General features: G+C 46.0%; 1 protein-coding gene across 3 annotated transcripts in view; it reads left to right on the plus strand.

Annotated features, from left to right (window-relative positions):
- Positions 1–18,300, plus strand: part of LOC136691719 (C-terminal-binding protein 2) — a 95,594-nt gene extending 77,294 nt beyond the window's left edge. The window contains exons 4-12 of one of the 3 annotated variants that reach the window (XM_066664443.1): positions 3,215–3,372; positions 5,867–6,011; positions 7,751–7,957; positions 8,574–8,788; positions 9,984–10,114; positions 10,888–11,015; positions 11,103–11,220; positions 14,776–18,029; positions 18,063–18,300. In XM_066664443.1, the coding sequence (XP_066520540.1) occupies positions 3,215–3,372; positions 5,867–6,011; positions 7,751–7,957; positions 8,574–8,788; positions 9,984–10,114; positions 10,888–11,015; positions 11,103–11,220; positions 14,776–14,956 (1,283 nt within the window). In that variant the 3' untranslated portion in view covers positions 14,957–18,029; positions 18,063–18,300. Of the gene's footprint in view, positions 1–3,214; positions 3,373–5,866; positions 6,012–7,750; positions 7,958–8,573; positions 8,789–9,983; positions 10,115–10,887; positions 11,016–11,102; positions 11,221–12,203; positions 12,279–14,775; positions 18,030–18,062 lie in introns of those variants that run through there. The other 2 variants (XM_066664442.1, XM_066664444.1) reach the window with 2 other exon arrangements.
- Positions 18,301–22,563: the final 4,263 nt, after the last annotated feature.

A 22,563-nucleotide genomic window follows, 5' to 3' on the forward strand; every position in this document is an offset into this window, starting at 1 on the left:
TAGCTAATTGGAGCTGGACAGGTTGGAAATGACACATTGTACCTCTGTGTTAATGGTCTATCTCTGTTACAGAAAACGGAAGCTGAAAATAAGCAATGCCTCGGGGGAGCGAACTTTTCAAAAGCGTATTAAACCCAACAAATACGTTAAAATAAGAAAATCCAAATGAGGCTTGATGAACGAAGGGCTGTTTGCGCTCACATCAGTTCGACGGGATCGAAGTCATTTTAAACTTAAAGTTTGTCATCGAGGGTGTTTCTAAGGTGGCGTGGTTGCCATGGCGACTACAGTCCTGTCTGACCCATTGTCATGGAGGGACTCACCAGGCAACTGCAGCTTGTAGTTGCTAGGGAACCTGTCACAGCTGTTGAAAGACAGGGAAGAGGTGGATACAGTGAGACTCCAGCTGCGTCTGAAAAAGAAGGAAACTGAGGGCGTGTTTTGACATGAGGAACGTTTCTGGGGTTTGGACCAAAGCAGTGACCTGCTTTGGTCCAAACCCCACAGCTGTTTTCTCCCCCTGTTCAGAACACACCACACTCCTCACAGACAGTCACCTGGAGGAAACCCACGCAGACACAGAGAGAACACACCACACTCCTCACAGACAGTCACCCGGAGGAAACTCACAACCTCCAGGACCCTGGAGCTGTGACAGAGACACTACCTGCTATCTTAAAAATAGGAAAAGTAAGGAAAGTAAGAAAATAAGCTGTAAGCTTTTTAATTTTTATGATCTGAGGACACAGCATTGTTAATATCAGTAATAATAGTAAAATTAGTAAAGAGAATTGTTTCACTGGACACAGCTCAAGAACCAATTACTCAATGAGCAGCTGATTAACAAAAGCAACAGTTTAGATAAGAATGAAGGTTTCAGCCACTCGCTCTGTTCTGTTCTCTGCTTTTCTCTGGTCGCTCAGTCCTGGAGGCATTGTGGATTTGTTTAAAAATCGGTCGAGAGAGAGACACAGAGTGAGAAAGAGACACAGTGAGAGAAAGAGAGAAGGACACAGTTTTTATTTATTTCGGATATTTAAATATTTTTATATTCCAGTTGAAACGCCGGAATATTCTTAATGACTACGATTTTTTGCAAAAATTTCATTGCTCTTTTTAGAGGTAGAAATACACAAACACACACACAAGCAGGGTACTAGCTGGTCATGTTAATAATGACATATGAGCACTGCTAACCTCCTCCATCTCTCTCTCTCTCCCTTTCATTTTTATTCTCTCCATCATTTTCTTAGACCTCTCTCTTTCTCTTTCCACCCTCCTCCTCCTCTTTCGCTCTCACTACATACATACCACACTATACACTATGTACACAGGTGTGTGTGTGTGTGTCTGTAGTGGTCACATGTCCCTGTTACACAGTGGTGTGGATAAGTGGTGGACTTATCGCTATGACAACAGTAGCAGGCTCTCTTTAGCCCTGCTGGTTCCTGCATTCCTCCACTCACATTCTCTCCATTCCTCTCTCATCCCTCCCTCTCTCCCTCTCTCCCCCCGTCTGTCGGAGCTGGACGTGTGTACAGATGACCTCGCGCTTTTAATAGTCTCGCCGCACATCTTCCACCTTTCCCCTTTCCTCTCTCTCGCTCTTCATCTCTCTTTCTTTCTCTCTGTATCATTTAGAGCTGGTTTAACTCTGAGTTACAGGCTTTCAGCCCGGTCTCCATCAGATCCTCATGAATATTCATGACCCTCTCTGAATTCTGTATAGACAAATCAGCTGATGATGGGAATGTCATTTTATTACTCAATGTTTTTAAAAGCAGTAGGCAACAAAGATCAAGACTGGTCTCTGACTCCTCCGCTCCGGACTGGTCCCCTACTCTTCTGCTCCGGACCGGTCTCTGACTCCTCCGCTCCGGACCGGTCTCTGACTCCTCCGCTCCGGACCGGTCTCTGACTCCTCTGCTCCGGACCGGTCTCTGACTCCTCCGCTCCGGACCGGTCTCTGACTCCTCCGCTCCGGACCGGTCTCTGACTAATAATTAGTTGTGGATCCCACACCTCTCCAGCTCTTCCCAGAGCAGTGAACACAGTTCCACCGTTTCCCGCCCTAAAGGGGGGTCGATACACTTCTGTCTGATGCTTGGCATGTGGCATGACCTTAGACTCACGTGTGTGTTTCACTCCATTGTTCAGTGTTTTCAGAGTTTATTCACACAGCGAGTGTTCAGTTAAACTCCAGCAGTGGATGAACCTTTACCTGCCCTCACTGAAGTGGCAGCAGATGAAGATGAAAACATCAGAGCGACGGGTTGTTCAGGGGCTGTGGAAGAAGAGAGAAAGAAAGACATGAAAGTGTAGATTCTGTGCGGAAAAGAAGTAGAAGGAAAGAAGATTCCAGTAAATGAGTGTTTTTTAATCCGCTACTAAATCAAGTGTATTGGTTTATTGAAGTGTCTGTGTGTGTACAGACCGTTTATTGATTCTTCCTTCACTGACTTATTGAGTGAAGGGTGTTTGCCAAGTGTGTGTGTGTGTGTGTGTGTGTGTGGATGCAGAAGGGTGATTTCAGTGGTAGATGACTCTGACACTGAACAAAGAAGGTTTCAAAGCTGAATTTCCCAAAGGATTCATAGCATTAAGGTCAGTGTTAAATGACGGAGCGAGGACTTGGTGCTCTCTCTCGCTCCCAGTTTAGAGGACATTAAAAAGCACACATTCCACTTTTTTAATGAAACGTGTATTGTATTCTTTCTTCAAAATACCACAAGGATCAAACCCAACAGCAAATCAAATCAAATTTATTTGTATAGCGTTTTTTACAATTGATGTTGTTCCTTTAAATGACAATGAGCCGCTCGCTATTCACCCCGACCCCGAGCGCACAGCAGTGAGGAGCAGAAGCTCTGGCTTTTAGCCGTTTTCACTCTGTTCTCTTTCTTCTCCAAAAACTTAATATATATACATTGGTCAACTCCACCCTGCAGTGCTCTCCTCACGCTCAAACCTACTGTAGGCCCAAAGAACAAATGATGAAGAACTCATACTGGAGGATTGCACCCACATGCAGTAGGGCCCTGCCCCTGTCTACAGCTCCGCCTTCCTCTCAACAGCCCCTCCCACTTCAGAGCATGGTCCTTTCAACTGGAGCTGGAGCTAGCTGAAGCCAGGGAGCGCAGTTACACTTTAACTCTGCTTAATTGTGCTTAGTGATTTAATCAAATCCTCTCTCTCTCTCTCTCTCCTTCTGCAGGTATCAGGCCTCAGATCATGAACGGACCCTCGTTGCACCCACGCCCCCTGGTGGCGCTGTTGGACGGCCGAGACTGTACAGTGGAGATGCCCATCCTCAAAGATCTGGCAACCGTGGCTTTCTGCGATGCTCAGTCCACGCAGGAGATCCATGAAAAGGTAAACGCTGCTCTCAGCTTCAGGTGGAAAACCAAAGTGTCTGAGATGTAAAGATTTAGTCTCCAAAATGTAGTCTTTTGTTTGTTTGTTTATATTTCTGCACGCTAAAGGAGGCATGTGCTCCTCACCTCCCGAGCCGGAGATGCTGCGTGTGATTGGAGGAGTCTTGTCTAACGTGTGGAGTGGGTGAAGAATAAATTGAGGACAAATTGGACGAAGAATAAAAACAAAAAGCTCTGTCTCTGTGTTAAAGGTTCGTGCCGTGAGTTTAATCAGAGCAGAGTGTGTGTTTTTTCTGATGGAGGCAGTGTAATTATCCAGTGGCGCTGCACCACCGCTCATTATTCAGGGGTCGCTGGGAGTGAATGAAGGCCGGGGAGATGTTGACCGCTAACTGTTCTGATGCTGTCGCTCTCTCTCCCGGTGATCTGTACCCCGGCCTCAGCGCCGCGTTATTAAAGCGTCCGATGTGAACGCAGGGCGTTTATGAAGTGGCTGAGAGGAGTGAGGGAGAGATGGAGATGATTAGAAAGGAGGGAGGAGGAGAGGGGAGGGATTACGATGGTAATATTCACCTTGATAAATCCTGTGGAGGGCAGTCGATGACAGTCTTGGAGTGCAGGAGGGAGGGTAGGTGCGGATGTTCTGTTGTTGTGGAAGGAGCACATTGCGTTACAGTGGTCGAAAATAAGCCCCCTCTAGCCCCTCGTGATTGTAGAGCGCCACACCCTTTGACCCCGCCAGCTCCACCTCCTGCAGCCGCCCAAAGCCACCCGAACTTCCCTAGAAGGGGCTCTCACGTGAAAGCGCAGGCTCAGACCTGATCTACTCCAACTGACTGCCACCTGGTGGCTCAAATCTCCCTCGCCGTGTTCAGTTCTGGTTCTAGTTTGTTGAAATCTGTTCTGTAGCCTGAGTAAGGACTGGAGAGTTGGACTGAGGTGTTCTGACCTCTCGGGCTTGTCCTGAATCAGCTGCAGCTGTGTATCACTAATGTTTACTTTTCTGTGATCACATGACCTTGTGTGGCACAGAGGTCTGGGTTTATAGAAAACACAGCCAGCTTAGAACCCCACCCCCCCACCCCCACCCCTGTTACCTCTGATGGTGAAGCGGTCCGGTCCCAGGGGAGCACTGCTGTACACGGAGCCGGGTTTGGATTCTGTAGTTTAGTGCTTCAAAGGTTTTGAATTTTATTTTAATTTATTTTATTTTATTAGGATTTAAAAAAACTGAGAAATGAATGTCAGCAACACAGTTCGCACAGATAAAAAATTATCCTGGCTTTCTAAATGAATGGTGTGTGTGTGTGTGTGTGTGTCCGCATCATATTGCGTGGTGCAGTGTCATCTTGTATGAGCTCACTTTTGGCATCTCATCTAGTTCCCCACTTCAGTAACTAGAGCATTACAAGACAGGACACACACACACACACACACATATTACCTTCCTACTATAAGATGCCCCCCCCATGTTCTGACAAGACTCTGGGGGCTTCTCTAAACCCTGTTAAACATGTGTAAAATATTGTAGCTTGATTGTTTTTATAAGCACTACTCTGCTATATTCAGAAGTGTGAGTGTGTGTGTGAGTGTGTGTGTGTGTGTGTGTGTGAGAGAGAGAGAACCAGAAGTGTCATTTATGACCTGGTTGCAAACAAATCCTCACAACAAGATCTAGCAGAGTAAGAGGAAAATGAAAATTGTGCCGTTTCTAATAAATATGACGTACACAGTGTCTGTCCATTGTTACCCACAGTAAACATACATTTATTATTATTGGCCATTGTTACGCCCCATTGTCTGTGCTCATAATAAAGTGTGTTATATTTGATGATGGATACAATGGACTCATGCACCATATACACACACTGAGATGAACTGTGAGAGAGAGAGAGAAATATAGAGGAATGAGTCACTCTGCTCCATTAGTCTATAAAAGGTCTTAAAGCTCTGCTGTGACACGGCTGGGAGGAAAAGTGATGTCAGCTGTAATGTGGTATTAGCCTTATGCTAATTACTCACCATGCTAACACACACACACACACACACACAGGCCCATGGATGGCACAGTGGCACTGTAGCTGTCAGCTCCAGGGGCTCGGGTCCTGGGTGGGATCCTCCTCTCTGCTCACTGTCTGTGAGGAGTGTGGTGTGTTCTCCCTGTGTCTGCGTGGGTTTCCTCCGGGTGACTGTCTGTGAGGAGTGTGGTGTGTTCTCTCTGTGTCTGCGTGGGTTTCCTCCGGGTGACTGTCTGTGAGGAGTGTGGTGTGTTCTCCCTGTGTCTGCGTGGGTTTCCTCCAGGTGTTGTGTAAATGTCCGCAGTTGTGAGTGACTGTTTCAGTAATTGAATTATTAAACGAATGAACCTGGCTGATGTTGGTCCGATCCAAAAGCATCAGTTAATCCTTGGATCAGTGAATTTAAATAAATGTACCCTTTGATCAAATGACTTTATTTGTGGGTCTCTAAAAGTGTTTGTGTGTGTGTGTCAGGTGCTGAACGAGGCGGTCGGAGCCATGATGTACCACACCATCACTCTCACACGAGAAGATCTGGAGAAGTTCAAAGCTCTACGCATCATCATCCGCATCGGCAGTGGATACGACAACATCGACATCAAAGCCGCGGGGGAGCTGGGTACGACCCTAAAATAACATTACTGTTGTTTATTAAGGGTGCAGTGATTTAGTAAGAATTCATTTGAAGGCTCCTTACATGTTTACTTTATGAACATTAAATAACACATTTATTAAGCAACATTCGGGGATTTCTGTATTTACTTATGAAAGCATTTGAGGCCTTTAAACTAAAATCACCCGTGTTCAATATATTTATAACATGGTTATGAAGTAGAGATGAACAGTATCCATTGCTTTCATATTGTAAAACCATCTCAAAATATCAACACGGTGTACAGTGTTACTGTGGGGAGAGGGTGAAGCCGTTTGTGTGAGCCTCATATCAATGAGCACAAATCTGAGTGAAGGGTTTTCGGCACTGTGCAGTTCAGCTCATCACAGCCTGACAGTGCGCACTGGCACATGTTTTGACGTGGACGGTTCTCCACTGTGTAGAAGCATAACTGGCGCTAACTGACACTTGTGGTTTAGCACACCACAGCAGATGATAGTCCAGTGAAACTGAGGCTCAAATCACACACACATTTAGAGATAAAGCCTCACAGAGTCGAGTGAAGGCTCTTCTGAGTGTTTTGTCTGTTTTCAGCTTCATTCCTCTCTGTTTTAACCCAAACTCAGCGCTAAACTCACACAGCGGAGGGCGACTGGGCTTGTGTTTACAGCGTGTGACATCAGCAGTCATAGAGCTCCCACAGCGCCCCCTTCCTGTGGATCTCTTAAATGCACGTGAATGATGTGTGTGGCGTCTTAGATTTGATTGGGCTTCATTTATGGACGCACACTTTGGTGATTTATTAACTCTAGAATCTGTTCTTTTATGTGATTCGTTACCATTTACAATGTTTTTGTGGTGAGGTTTTTCCTGTTTCAGTAAAACAGTTTTATTAATAAGTTCTGTACAATTAAGATATCCTCCACAGTTGAAATAATCAGGAATGAAGTCGTATGTTGTCCTCAGGGCTGTGTGTCGACGCCTGAAAGATCAGCTGAAGAGCAGTTGTTAAAATACAGTTCCAATATCACGCCGCAACGCCTCGAGTGACGGCTCAGCGCACATTTACCGTTCAGATTACGCTGCATAAAAGTCACAGATGTTGGAAATATAAACCCCTCCTCAGAGAGAAAGTCAGAGTGTGTGTTTGTTGGCGGCTGATTTCCATTCATTATGAGGTTTGATAAAGCTATAAAGCTATAAAAAGCCCTGTAGGCTGCAGTAGAGTGGCTTTTTATTGCTTGCTATAAAATGGTGTATATTTCAAAAATTAGTCACTGTCTGGAATTTTAATACGCTGCAATATTACAGCAGACACAAACCGCTGACTGTTCTGGGAATTAAAGTCCTCGTATGGACTGTACGACTGTGTGAGTAACACCTAGACCTCAGACGATCTGCCCCACAGTCGACCTGTATCCTGCTCTCACTCACTGAGGCTGGCACACTTCTTAAAACACAGTAGTGAGTTCACACTGTGAGCATCGCACTATTGCACTATTACAGTGTTCAAATCAATGTGTAACAATGTGATATTTCTAATTAGCATATCGCCCCCTGCACTTCCTGTCTTGTATTACAGGAGCGCTGTTTAAAAAGTAAAAAAGAAAGCCATACTGCCCCCTATATTTCCTGTGATGTATTACACTCTGTCAGAAAGGCTGTGTGAATCACATTAATGTAAATCTTATTGACTACGTGATTAAATGATTAATCGTGTGTGTGTGTGACTGTGTATACTACAGGCATTGCAGTGTGTAATATCCCCTCGGCAGCGGTGGAGGAGACGGCAGACTCCACGTTGTGTCACGTTCTGAATCTGTACCGGAGGAACACATGGCTGTACCAGGCTCTCCGCGAGGGCACGCGGGTCCAGAGCGTGGAGCAGATCAGAGAGGTGGCGTCAGGAGCCGCCAGAATCAGAGGGGAAACACTCGGACTCATCGGCTTTGGTCAGAAACGCAAACACACACAAAGACACACACACACACATTGACACAGAGCAGTGTGTAGCCACGCCTCCAAAGTCCAGTCCCAGATGTTCATTACTGTTCCTGCTTCTCACAGCCCAAGACATGCTTTAAATGTTTAGTGACGGTGAGGTCTGGGCTCTGGGGTGGTCAGGCTGTTGTTTTGTGAACCGTGTTCTTTACATCGGTTCCTTCTCTCCAGCTCCACGTCCTTTCAGACCCACTGTGGTGAACTGTACGTCTCCCAGTGGAAGGATGTTTGGACACAGACAGTCTTCTCTCTGAGATGAAAGCTCAGTGCTGTGGTTCAGATGGAGGCGGTTGTCAGGGTTACGCCTGGTCTTGCGCGGTTGTTAGGAGTCTGAATGCCCTTCCCTTCCTTCACATGGTGCATTTTATATCTCATCCCATGAAGTAAAATGCTGTTTTACTTGAATTTAAATAAGACACAAAGGGAGACCTCTCATTGGTCGCTTTATTAGGGACGTCTACCTTGTGTCAACAGTCTTGGTCGTGTATGTACAGTGCTGTAAATGGATAGTAATATAGTTATGATGATGCACAGCTGTTTGTTTACGGTGTTGTCTGTCGCTGGCAGGCCGCTCTGGGCAGGCGGTGGCGGTCAGGGCGAAGGTGTTCGGCTTCAACGTGCTGTTCTACGACCCGTACCTTCAGGACGGACTGGAGCGCTCCCTCGGAGTCCAGAGAGTTTACACGCTGCAGGACCTGCTCTATCAGAGCGACTGTGTGTCCCTGCACTGTAACCTAAACGAACACAACCACCATCTGATCAACGACTTCACCATCAAACAGGTACACACACGTACTGTGTGTGAGGAGAGAGAAACTGAATGTGTGTGAGGAGAGAGAGAGCGTGTGTGTGTGAGGACAGAGGGAGTGTGTGTGAGGGGAGAGAGAGAGTGAGTGTGTGTGAGGGGAGAGAGAGAGAGTGTGTGTGAGGGTAGAGAGAAAGAGAGTGTGTGTGTGAGGAGAGAGAGTGTGAATGTGTGAGAAGAGAGAGAGAGTGTGTGTGAGGGTAGAGAGAAAGAGAGTGTGTGTGTGAGGAGAGAGAGTGTGTGACGAGAGAGGGAGAGAGAGTGTGAATGTGTGAGAAGAGAGAGAGAGTGTGTGTGAGGGTAGAGAGAAAGTGTGTGACGAGAGAGAGTGAGTGTGAATGTGTGAGGAGAGAGAGAGAGAGTGTGTGTGTGTGAGAGGAGAGAGAGAGACTTGCTCTGAGATTCAGAAAGAGGGAGAGAGAGAGCGAGTGTAAGGGTAGAGAGGGAGAGAAAGAGTGTGTTTGAGGAGAGAGAGAGGGTGTGTGTGTGAGTAGAGAGGGAGAGAGTGTGTGTGAGGAGAGAGAGAGACTTGCTCTGAGATTCAGAAAGAGAGGGAGAGAGTGTGTGTGAGGAGAGAGAGAGAGTGTGTGTGTGTGTGAGTAGAGAGGGAGAGAGAGTGTGAGGAGAGAGTGTGTGTGTGTGAGTAGAGAGGGAGAGAGTGTGAATGTGTGAGGAGAGAGAGAGAGAGAGAGAGAGAGAGAGAGAGAGACTTGCTCTGTACCGTATCTTAAGCTCACTAAAGCTGGAAACAAATTCATTCCTTTGCTCTGTCAAATACAATTAGCACCAGCCCACGGCTACAGCAAATATATCGACTCCCTCCAGCAGGAAGTGTGTGTGTGTGTGTGTGTGTGTGTGTGTGAGAGAGAGAAAGAGAGAGTGTAACATTGTGTGAAAGTCCTCTTCCATTTGCTTACCTGTCCTGCCCCCTACAGGGCACAGAGAGAATCTCCCCTCCCTCCTCTGAGTGCTGCTGCTACAGAAATGTTTAACGTTTAAAAGATGACGATTCACAACAATCTTTTCAACGTTATTTGATTTTTCTGATTAAAACCCTTCATTTGAACTGAACTTTTGCGGTGAAAAGTGAAAGCTGGTGTTTTATTTTTGACAAAACAAACAAAAAGCGTATAGTTTTTAAATAGTGTGTGTGTGTGTGTGTGTGTGTGTAGATGCGCCAGGGAGCGTTTCTGGTGAACACGGCTCGTGGAGGACTGGTGGATGAGAAAGCTTTGGCTCAGGCTCTGAAAGAGGGAAGAATACGAGGCGCTGCTCTGGACGTTCATGAGACTGAACCATTCAGGTGATTATTTCTGTGTCTCTCTCTCTCTCTCTCTCTCTCTCTCTCTCCTCTCTCACACACACACACACTCTCTCTCTCTCTCTCTCTCTCCTCTCTCACACACACACTCTCTCTCTCTCTCCTCTTACACACACACACACACTCTCTCTCCTCTCTCTCTCTCACACACACACACTCTCTCTCCTCTCTCTCTCACACACACACACTCTCTCTCTCTCTCTCTCTCTCACACACACACACACACACACACACACACACACACACACACACTGGTTCTGCTGTACTTGAGGGCCTTCTATTGAAATAATGATTATTGTAGTTCATTGACACTACACCTAACTCTAACCACAATCTGAGTGAATAAAGAGTAAATAGTTTCACTCTTTTAGATTTTCACAGGAAAACAGCAGTTAAAACCCTTTACAAACCAGAACGTCCCCACAGTGCCACGAACTGAAATACTCCTGTTGTTGTAAAGACATGTGGTCCTCGGAAATACATAACAACACAAACTAAACGTATGACTTGGATTTCAAGCTCATTAACAGCTATTCTATTAACACATGAATACATCTCACACACACACACACACACACAGAGGGATGTGAAAATGCACATATTGTGTTGCTGATCCTCCTTTATAAACTGGCCTAGTTGTTATTGACTGGTAAAAATGATTTGGCTGTTTACAAAGTGATTTTAAAATCTCCCATCTCTCTCTCTCTCTCTCTCTCTCTGTGTGTGTGTGTGTGTGTGTGTGTGTGTGTGTGTAGTTTTGCGCAGGGTCCTCTGAAGGACGCTCCTAATTTGATCTGTACACCACACACAGCGTGGTACAGTGAGCAGGCGTCGCTGGAGATGAGAGAAGCAGCAGCTACAGAGATCCGCAGAGCCATCACCGGTACACACCCCACACACGCACACACTCATATTTACACGCACACACACACACACTGGTGTAGAATAACAGAGTGTCTCTCTTCCTCAGGTCGGATTCCTGACAGTCTCAGAAACTGTGTCAATAAGGAGTTTTTTGTAACAACATCAACCTGGGGAGTGATGGACCAGCCAGGTGTCCACCCTGAGCTCAACGGCGCTGCCTACAGGTGAGATACTGACCTACACACACACACACACAGCCGTGCATACCTTTGGCTGCATTCATATTCTTTGCTTTTGCATAATATTTTCATTAAGCATGACATTATTCAGCCCTGTGTTTGCCATAACTCTTTAAACCCACATTGGTTCTGTATCACATCGCCCCGGTTTTACTCCCACAACCTTTAATTAGAGAACTTCCTGAAAAGAGGAGGGCCCCTGCTCTGTTAAAGCGGAGTCTGATACAATAAGGAATCATTTCTTAAAGGAGAGGTTTAATTAAATAGATCCTGTTTATTCCGTGGTCTTTACCTGGTTCTTTAGTTTTCCTGGAGCTCCAGTAGAAAGTAATGTATCTCTGAGGCTCTGTGTCTCACTGCTGAGTGTTGGACATGATGCAGTGAAAATCAGGTTTTAAATTGGTTCAACGGGGAGTACATACAGAGTTGGTCTTGTTTTAAAAACAGCAGCGCCTCCTGCTGGAGAAACAGTGGACTGCAAATGAGTGAGTGACAGTGTGGTGTCACACTGACGCTGTCCCAAACTATAGTGCACTATTTTGAGATTCTGCCAGTTTGTAGTAGTCTCCGAAAGCACAATATAGTGCACCCTAACAATCCCACAATGCACTGCAAAAAGTGAACAGCCTACGTATAGCAGTAGATAGCTGATACCATGCAGTGAAATGTTTGCACTGTGAATAAAAGGCGTCCCTATAATAGTGCACTGCACAGTGAGTGATAGTGAGCAGGGAGCCGTTTGAGACGCGCTGAGAAACACACAGCGGAGACGCTACTCTGAAGGCTCAGTAATGATTGGATGTTGTGTAATAGACTAAGTGGGCGTCCGATCTGACCGACAGCGTTTGGAGTGAGGGGAGATTATTTTTATATTTATATAAAAACTGTGAGGATTCAGCATAGTCCTAATCCTGTGTGAATGAGTCCCAACCTCCAGAACAAACCCTACATGTGATTCTCTCTCTCAGCCAAGTGACCCAGAGCCTGCAGGCCATCACTACTGGTCTCCCCCAAGACAAAATCAATGCCTAAATCACCAGCAGGTAAATACTGTTTAACACAGTGAATCTGTCCACTTAGAATCCCTTTCTCTACCGCTTCTGCTCTCTGTGATCCCTCTCTGTCTTCCCTTCGGTTATAAACCGGCCAATCATATTCCTTTACAGTTATAAACCGGCCAATCATATTCCCTTAGTTATGATCCAGCCAGTGGGAGCTGTTAGTTATAAAGCAGCCAGTTATAATCCCATTAAGTTATAGACCAACCAATCAGAACCCTTACAACTCTGACCCGTCTTAATCCCTCTTTAACACATTGTGGTTTGGGCCGGTCAGTCTCTGTCTCAGTGACCGGGCCGAGGCGGTCCGGCCGATTCCTCTGGTCTGTAACTCTGTGGTGTTCTGCTTCACTGGTCGTTTAAACCCTGAATCCCCTCCTCACTAACCCAGCTCTAAACCTGTCTAATGAGCTGCTGTTCTCCACACTCACACACACACACACACACACACACTTCCCTCCTGGACCAGAGCTGTGGCAGTGTGAGTGTTTACTCAGGAGATTTGTCTCAGGACATTAAACCCGTATCAAATAAAACATAAAATAATCTCAGTTTTTTGTGTTAAAATCAAACCATAGAATTATTACATTAATATCATATATGACATAAACCATCCATCCATCTATTATCTGTAACCCTTCTGTATCAAGTTCAGGGTCGCGGTGGGTCCAGATCCTACCTGGAATCACTGGGTGCAAGGCAGGAACACACCCTGGAGGGGGCGCCAGTATATCACATGAACCTAGTGGCATTAATTAAATACAGAATAATTGTCTGAAATAGTCCCTTCACTTAAAATGTTGCTGGTTTGGAAAGTAAGCCATTGTCTGTGACGTGAATGTCCAAGTTTAGGACACATCTCCGTACAGAGAGGATCACCACACTTTACCCTGTACATTCAGACTACACTAGTCAAACCCTGCTCTAAATCTAAACTTAATCCAACTCAACCACTGCATTCTTCATTTCTTTCTCCATTCCTTTCTCTTTTCTGCTTTGTTTTATATGGTTTTTGTACAGATTTGTAGAGTCTGCAGTCTGCTTTTATGATTCACATATCTTCATTTGTCTGTAATCAGCATCAGCCCCTGCTCCTCTGTTGTCTGCACTGCTGCTGGGACTGGAGCTAGGGTTAAAGGGATACTTTACAACTTACGTTTAGAAATAATTTCTTCAGTTTTATTACATTTAACACGCACTCCCCCAGACAAACATCACCCTAGAATAATGTTTTTCTCATTTCCCAACAGAATAAATAAAATGGCATCATGAGAAGGTCATTTCGTTGTTATATTTATACTTTACTCAAAGTCTGTAGCTTAATTAACTGCTAACGTTCCCCAAATCTACTCATTTAGTGGAAAACACACTTTAACACACTTTCAGAGGTGGACTGCTACGCAACACATTTACTCCGTTACATTTTTCTTGAGTAACTTTTTGGATAAATTGTACTGAAAAGAGTAGCACGACCCGTGTTTTGTTTTGTTTTGACTTCCAACGAAGGCTGTGTCACATGACTGCGTCTCACCAATCAAACGTAGCCACTAGCGACGTTTGACTCCGTTTCACCAATCAAACAGAGCCAAGCCGTCACATGACCGCACACAAAATCCCCGCCGCAAACAGAGCACAGAGGCACAGCGCAGTGGCGGAGACAACAGAGTGGCCCCAATAAAATACGTTACTGTGGCTGAATTTAATTTCTATCACTTTGTAAAGATTTAATGTTATTGTTTACGTTGTTTAAGAGCTGTTCTCGGGTGTGTTATTATTAAACAGCGGTGACTCAGCAGTTACTCAGTAGTTTTTCACTTAATACTTTTTTCTCTTACTGAAGTCAACTGGTGACTACCTGAGTCAGATTATTGTAAAGTAACAGCACTCTTACTGAGGAACGGTTTTCGGCTGCTCCCCCCGCCTCTGGACACTTGTTTATTGGATAGAGATGAGCTGAGAATATAAAACACCATTCTTTAAACGCGCATCACACTCGCGTCTGTTCAGCTGTAACTCTACAGCGCCCCTGGTGTCTGCCGCAGTGAGAGGCTCCATGATCCGCCATCGCTGTAAAAGACTGGTCCATTAGAGTCAACAGAGTTCATGCGACTCTCTTTCTCTCTCTTTCTTTCTTTCTCTTTCTCTCTGTCTTTCTCTACCCTTCTCTCTTTCTCTCGCTCTTTCTTTCTCCTTTTCTCTCGCTCTCTCTTTCTTTCTCTTTTTCTATTTCTCGCTCTCTCTTTCTGTCTCTGTTTCTCCCTCTCTCTCTCTCTGTGTGTGTGTGTGTATACGGCTCTGAGTAGAGATAGAAAATGAATTTTAATCTTAAATACAAAATGTAATCCAACTGATGGAACACATGCAGCTGCTCCTTCTGTAAAAATGTTGTTTTCCTGTGTATTTCTTTGTAATTTATTTGTATTGTTTGAACTGGACAAACCCACGCCTGATGTTTGACCTGTGTGTGTGTGTGTTTGTTTAGGTTCCCACCAGGCATGGTTGGCGTGGCCCCTGGGGGTCTGCCCGGGGCTCTGGAGGGCATGGTGCCGGGTGGGGTCCCAGTCCCTCACACACTTCCATCAGGGACACATCCCTCACAGGCCCCCTCCCCCAACCAGCCGTCCAAACACGGAGAGAGCAGAGAACACCTCACAGAGCAATAGCACCAAACACACACACACACATCGAGAATATCTCTCTCTCACACACACACACACATGTAGCACATCTCCAAAACACATACAGTACTGTGCAAAAGTCAGGGACCAGACTTTTTATTTTTAATTACATATTAAGTTAAATATATGTGTATAATGTTAAATATATCATTTTATTTCAGTGATTCATTATTTCACACTTTTATCTCAGACAAATAATTCCACCTTCATTTCAGTCTCAGGAGTTGGTTGGATTCACGGGGTCCAAACTAATCTCTAACACAGAGCTGTTGAGAAGTTCCATTGCTCTGAGACCAGCTGCTCTTTGTAGTGGGTCTCTTCAGTCCAGCTCCACATCCTTTCAGACCCACGGTGCTGCGTTGAGGACGGACACCCGACAGTGGAAGTGGTCAGATGTGGAGCTGGATGTTCTCTACTCTCTCTCTCTCTCTGTGTCTCCCTCCCCCTCTCTGTGTCTCTCTCTCCCTCTCTCTCTGTCTCTCCCTCGTTCTCTCGAAAATGAAAGCTCTCTGTGCAGTTGAACTGTGGGGACAGCTCTTTGATCTCCAGATTTTGAAACTAAATTTCCTTTGATGTTTTGCTGCGATCTCCTTAGAAATGTGTCCTGAAAATGTAAGAAGTTGTACTAATTTAACTGTTTAGATTTAAAATATGACAAAGAAGAAGCCAGACTTTTGCACAGCAGTGTATATACTTTGTTAAAGGTGTGTTCTCTTACACACACACACGCGCGCGGGCAGCCGTTGCCTTGGCAACATGTTTTCCAGCATCTTTCCAATAAAAACCACCCACCTTCCAGGACCAAGAGACTATGATTTTACACACACACACACACACACACACCGGTGATGCAGCTCACTTCTCGGGACTGCTTGTCAGAAACTTTATACTCGACTGTTTTTGTCTCGTTTTTTTTCTTTGTTTTTTCTCTCGTTTCTCGTTTGTATCTCTTTGGGAACCCGGACATTGCTCGAATGTGATTGGAGGAATTGCAGCACAGCCTCGCCCCCCCCCTCCTCCTCTCCTCTCCTCGCGTCTGATTGGACGACCCTGTTTTCAACCTCTGGTGGGAGAGGTCTGAGCGAACTGGCCTTTCAGGACCACATGCCCCGCCCTTTTCCTTAAACCCCGCCCACTGTTAGTTTGAAGTGTTATTTTTGTTTCTAACTTTAGGCTCTTTCCCTTTTGCTCAGTGGGAGACTGAGAGAAAGTAAAGAAGTATATCTATATATTTATCAGACATCAGACGAAAAGGAAAAAAGAGAAATGAAGTGAAAGCGATCGACCACCAGCAGGTGTGTGGTCCTTAACCCTTTCCTGGCCGCTTCCATCCTTCCATCAAGTTGAATGACAGACTGGCCAAAGGCTGGCTAATAGACAACAGAGCAATGGATGTCCTTTCTGATGATGGACTCGGCTGGACTCTGTTGACCCTGTGGACTCGGAGAAACACAACCTTTCCTCTCGTTCCTCTGTTTGAGGTGAACCCTGGCGTTTTTGAAGCTCTTTCATCTTTTCTGACCCTGGTCGTCTTCACATTGCCGTGTGGAGGGTTCAGTTTGGGCTGAAGACACAGTGCGGCCGGTCATCGATGTGTGCGTCAGTGCCAGGACAGAGACCTTCGCGTATTTGATGTTTTTGATGAAAACAAAAGGACACGCAGGCTTTTGGGACATTTTCTCCAGTGCGTGCATTTGTGTGTGTGTGTGGGGCTAATACAAACGTTTCTGTTATTTTATTTTATCCACAAAATGTTCCATATTTTCAGGGTTATTTTGTTGTTTTTTCAGACGCCAGAACGAACAGGAAAGGGTTAAAGTGTTTAACTTCATTCCGCAGTGACTCAGGAAAAAAAAAAAAAAAAGGCAGTTTTTTGCAGATGTTTTCTTTCTGATTTTTCCCTGAAATGTTGTGTGCGAGAAAAAAAGAAGCAAAAAAAAAAAAAGTTTGACTCTAAAAGACTTGAGGTAGTCTGACTGTTTCCCCTCTCATCCATCCTTCTTTTCCTCTCCTCCCCTCATGGTTATTTTTGGTGGTTGAAAAGAATGATTCTAATAAAGAAGTTTTACAGTTCAGATAGATTTCTGTTTCCCAGAATCCTGCTCCTCCCTCTTTTCCCCTACCTCTCTTTCACTCTCCCTCTCTCCCCCCTCCCTTCTTCTGTTTGTTGGGATGGTGATGATGATGAAGATGAAGGTCAGGTTCTGAGGGCTGCCCTGTTCAAAGCTGAACTCCTCCAGTTTATCGTGCCCCTAGCGGACCCCTGACAGCCAGCAGTATGACTCTCTTGGTTTTGTTTGTTTTATTTTGGTTTTGTTTTTAGCGTGAGTATTTGTATTTGTTTCTTGTACAAGGTGAACATTTAGCAGTCAGTACAGTTCAAAATAAAAGATACACTGAGATCTGAGCGCCGCCTGCTTGCTGTTTTTTTTGGGTGTGTTTTATTCTGGTTTGGATATTTCTGTTTACTTTGTGTACCATTCGATGCCGTGCTTCCATTTCGTTTGTGACATGGTTTATTAACAGCATGCTTCCTGACATACACTGACACAGCCTTCGCAACGGCATGGGGTCCCTCTTTTACAGCAGCTCCTCAGTGATTTTATTTCTGTCAGGATCCACCACGGCAGTGCATCCCTCCTGAGAAAGTGGAAGGCTGAAGACGTTTTTTGTTGTTGTTACAAACTTGGTGTGTGTGAAGAATCCTGTTAAAAACAGCTGTTTAATTGTTTCTAGGACGTGCAGAAATTTCAGCTATAGATTATTGGAATATTTTTCTCTCGTGGTTTGCAAGAGAAAACTGAAAATAACTCAGGACTCCAACCAGAAGAAAGCACAACGTCCCAAAATCCGACTTTGCAAATGTTTTTTTATAACATGAAATATTCTTTAATCCACACCTGGCATAGTCCTCCTCTGTCTCCACCCTGTCCTGACCCCCTAAAGCTTAGGATGGGGTCAAATGGACAAGTCTGGACAAAGACTGCAGTAAAGGAGGGGTGTGTTCCTTTCTAAACCACCATCATCTGAAGCAGTGCTGATTAAGAGCTTGTCTCAGGTCCTAGGGTCCAGGGTCTGCCAAGGGTCTCAGGATGGACCGCACCAAGCACTGAGCCACAAGGCCATGGAGGAGGAGGTGATGATTTTGACATTTGTTTCTCAGGTTCACACTGATGCAAAGCAGAATATTTCATAAGGCCTTTGTCCTAGTCCAGGACACTATCGTCAGTGCAGGGCCACAGTCTATCATCTCTGTTTGTTTTTAATATTTTGGCACAAGTCAAACACTTGGGTCTCATTTATAAAACACAATTACACAGTCGCTCGCCCAGTAACATGTATCGCACGCTCGCCCAGTAACATGTATCGCACGCTCGCCCAGTTACATTTATCGCACGCTCGCCCAGTTACATTTATCGCACGCTCGCCCAGTTACATTTATCGCACGCTCGCCCAGTTACATTTATCGCACGCTCGCCCAGTAACATGTATCGCACGCTCGCCCAGTTACATTTATCGCACGCTCGCCCAGTAACACGTATCGCACGCTCGCCCAGTAACACGTATCGCACGCTCGCCCAGTTACATTTATCGCACGCTCGCCCAGTAACATTTATCGCGCGCTCGCCCAGTAACATTTATCGCGCACTCGCCCAGTAACACGTATCGCACGCTCGCCCAGTTACATTTATCGCACGCTCGCCCAGTTACATTTATCGCACGCTCGCCCAGTTACATTTATCGCACGCTCGCCCAGTAACATGTATCGCACGCTCGCCCAGTTACATTTATCGCACGCTCGCCCAGTTACATTTATCGCACGCTCGCCCAGTAACATGTATCGCACGCTCGCCCAGTTACATTTATCGCACGCTCGCCCAGTAACATGTATCGCACGCTCGCCCAGTAACATGTATCGCACGCTCGCCCAGTTACATTTATCGCACGCTCGCCCAGTTACATTTATCGCACGCTCGCCCAGTAACATGTATCGCACGCTCGCCCAGTAACATGTATCGCACGCTCGCCCAGTTACATTTATCGCACGCTCGCCCAGTTACATTTATCGCACGCTCGCCCAGTAACATTTATCGCACGCTCGCCCAGTAACATGTATCGCACGCTCGCCCAGTAACATGTATCGCACGCTCGCCCAGTTACATTTATCGCACACTCGCCCAGTTACATTTATCGCACGCTCGCCCAGTTACATTTATCGCACGCTCGCCCAGTTACATTTATCGCACGCTCGCCCAGTAACATGTATCGCACGCTCGCCCAGTAACATGTATCGCACGCTCGCCCAGTTACATTTATCGCGCACTCGTCCACTTACATTTAACGCGCACTCCCCCAGTTACATTTATCGCTCGCTCCCCCAGTTACATGTATCGCACACTCGGCCAGTTACATTTAACGCGCACTCGCCCAGTTACATTTAACGCACACTCGCCCAGTTACATGTAACGCGTACTTACATTTACATTACATACAGTTACATTTATCGCTCGCTCCCCCAGTTACATGTATCGCGCACTCGCCCAGTTACATGTATCGCGCACTCGCCCAGTTACATGTATCGCGCACTCGCCCAGTTACATGTATCGCGCACTCGCCCAGTTACATTTACGGCACACTCGCCCAGTTACATTTAACGCACACTCGCCCAGTTACATGTAACGCGTACTTACATTTACATTACACAGTTACATTTATCGCTCGCTCCCCCAGTTACATTTAACGCGCACTCGCCCAGTTACATGTAACGCGTACTTACATTTACATTACATACAGTTACATTTATCGCTCGCTCCCCCAGTTACATTTATCGCGCACTCGCCCAGTTACATTTATCGCACGCTCGCCCAGTTACATTTACGGCACACTCGCCCAGTTACATTTAACGCACACTCGCCCAGTTACATGTAACGCGTACTTACATTTACATTACATACAGTTACATTTATCGCTCGCTCCCCCAGTTACATTTATCGCGCACTCGCCCAGTTACATTTATCCCACGCTCGCCCAGTAACACGTATCGCACGCTCGCCCAGTAACAGGTATCGCACGCTCGCCCAGTAACACGTATCGCACGCTCGCCCAGTTACATTTATCGCACGCTCGCCCAGTTACATTTATCGCACGCTCGCCCAGTAACATTTATCGCGCACTCGCCCAGTAACACTTATCGCGCACTCGCCCAGTAACACGTATCGCACGCTCGCCCAGTTACATTTATCGCACGCTCGCCCAGTTACATTTATCGCACGCTCGCCCAGTTACATTTATCGCACGCTCGCCCAGTAACATGTATCGCACGCTCGCCCAGTAACATGTATCGCACGCTCGCCCAGTTACATGTATCGCGCACTCCCCCAGTTACATGTATCGCACACTCGGCCAGTTACATTTAACGCGCACTCGCCCAGTTACATTTACGGCACACTCGCCCAGTTACATTTATCGCGCGCTCGCCCAGTAACATTTATCGCGCGCTCGCCCAGTAACACGTATCGCACGCTCGCCCAGTTACATTTATCGCACGCTCGCCCAGTTACATTTATCGCACGCTCGCCCAGTAACACGTATCGCACGCTCGCCCAGTAACACGTATCGCACGCTCGCCCAGTAACACGTATCGCACGCTCGCCCAGTAACACGTATCGCACGCTCGCCCAGTAACATGTATCGCACGCTCGCCCAGTTACATTTATCGCTCGCTCCCCCAGTTACATGTATCGCACACTCGGCCAGTTACATTTAACGCGCACTCGCCCAGTTACATTTACGGCACACTCGCCCAGTTACATTTAACGCACACTCGCCCAGTTACATGTAACGCGTACTTACATTTACATTACATACAGTTACATTTATCGCTCGCTCCCCCAGTTACATTTAACGCGCACTCGCCCAGTTACATGTAACGCGTACTTAGATTTACATTACATACAGTTACATTTATCGCTCGCTCCCCCAGTTACATGTAACGCGCACTCGCCCAGTTACATGTATCGCGCACTCGCCCAGTTACATGTATCGCGCACTCGTCCACTTACATTTATCGCACACTCGCCCAGTTACATATATTTATTTAGTTACGTATAAAACCGCACGGACACACACCTGAACACTTTGCACATTTAGAGGAAGAATGGTTTAGAGTAAAGATAAAGCAGCCTCATGTTCCGCCTCCGTAACGCCCACATTTACCTAGAAATGGACAATGCAAATACCATCATGAATATTTAAATAGGAGCTTCCTGTTCATCTCAGCTTCAGACCTGTGACCTTGTGGAAGTGTTCACTCTGGTTTTGGCTTGTAATCAACTCAGGAGCAAAAGCACCAAATCTGACCTAGTGTTCCTTTAATTCTTTCCCTCATTTTAAAGATTTCACAGCGGTCCCAGAATGAGGGAATAGTTAATTACACCAAGGGAATGAATAAATCATTGAGGCGACCATTTAAACTTAGGGAAGGTTTGGAGTAAGTTGAAGGAACACATTATTTAACTTGGGGAATGATTTATTTTTCAACTCTGAAATTGGGTTTTAATCGTCGGTTTAATTCTTTCATAAAAGAAAACGTGTTGAATCAGAACGTGTTGAGCTACAGAACCGGGGGTGTTCTCTGGGTCACTTCTTTCATTACTAACACCTCCTTGTTGTCACTGTCCACACGGCGAAAGGAGGCAGACACACTGTAGAACTGCACTGTGCTCCTGTGTGGACTGTGAGCGCAGAAACACTGAGATAGTTGTAATGCTACAACCAACCCTCCTCCAATAGTTACATAGTGCAGTTTCTGCATAGTGCTGAGCCCAGAGTTATCAGAACAGAGGCTCTGTTCTCCCTGGTACAGCTCAGCGGAGCATCACAATGATCCCGAAGCTGTAATTTTCAGGTAAAAAAATACTACAGTGTTTCTTCAAACAGCTAATGATTTCAGCACAGGGCAGGGTTCACAGACAGGGATTAATCCTAGTCCTGGACTGTATCCTCCTTTCACAGGAAAAACCACAGTTCAAACTGCTGTGTGGTCCAGGACTAGGCTTTATTCCTGTCTGAGAAACCACCCCCCAGCGTATAATCACCAAACCCAACACGCACCAATAATTCCACCAACTAGTCATTACACTGTTTCTGCACTTCTCATCCATTCCCTCCACAGGAGCACTTTGTAGTTCTACAGCTACAGACTGTAGTCCATCTGTTGCTCTGCATACTTTGTTAGCCCCCTAGCCTTCAGCTCTCAGGGCCCCCCCCCACAGAGCAGGTGTGATGTGGTGTGCTACAATGAACTGTCACTGTTTATCCTCCCTCCACACCATTTATTAAATATGTATTCCTCCATTTCAGTTCTAGAGAACACCTTTCTTCCCGTTCGTTTTGTCGCGGGCCGTGGGACGACTCTCGTCTGTGATGAGACCTTTATAAACCGCTGAAGCAGGAAACGCAGAAACAAACACGAAGGACACGTGTAGAAGTGTGTGTGTAATTTAATGTTATAGCACACTCGGTAGAAGCTGTGTGTCTGCTGTCGGGTCCGGTCCCGTCCCGGCCCCCCGCACCCCACCCCCCCACCACAG

Source organism: Hoplias malabaricus, chromosome 3 (assembly GCF_029633855.1).
Source record: "Hoplias malabaricus isolate fHopMal1 chromosome 3, fHopMal1.hap1, whole genome shotgun sequence".
Taxonomy (NCBI): domain Eukaryota; kingdom Metazoa; phylum Chordata; class Actinopteri; order Characiformes; family Erythrinidae; genus Hoplias; species Hoplias malabaricus.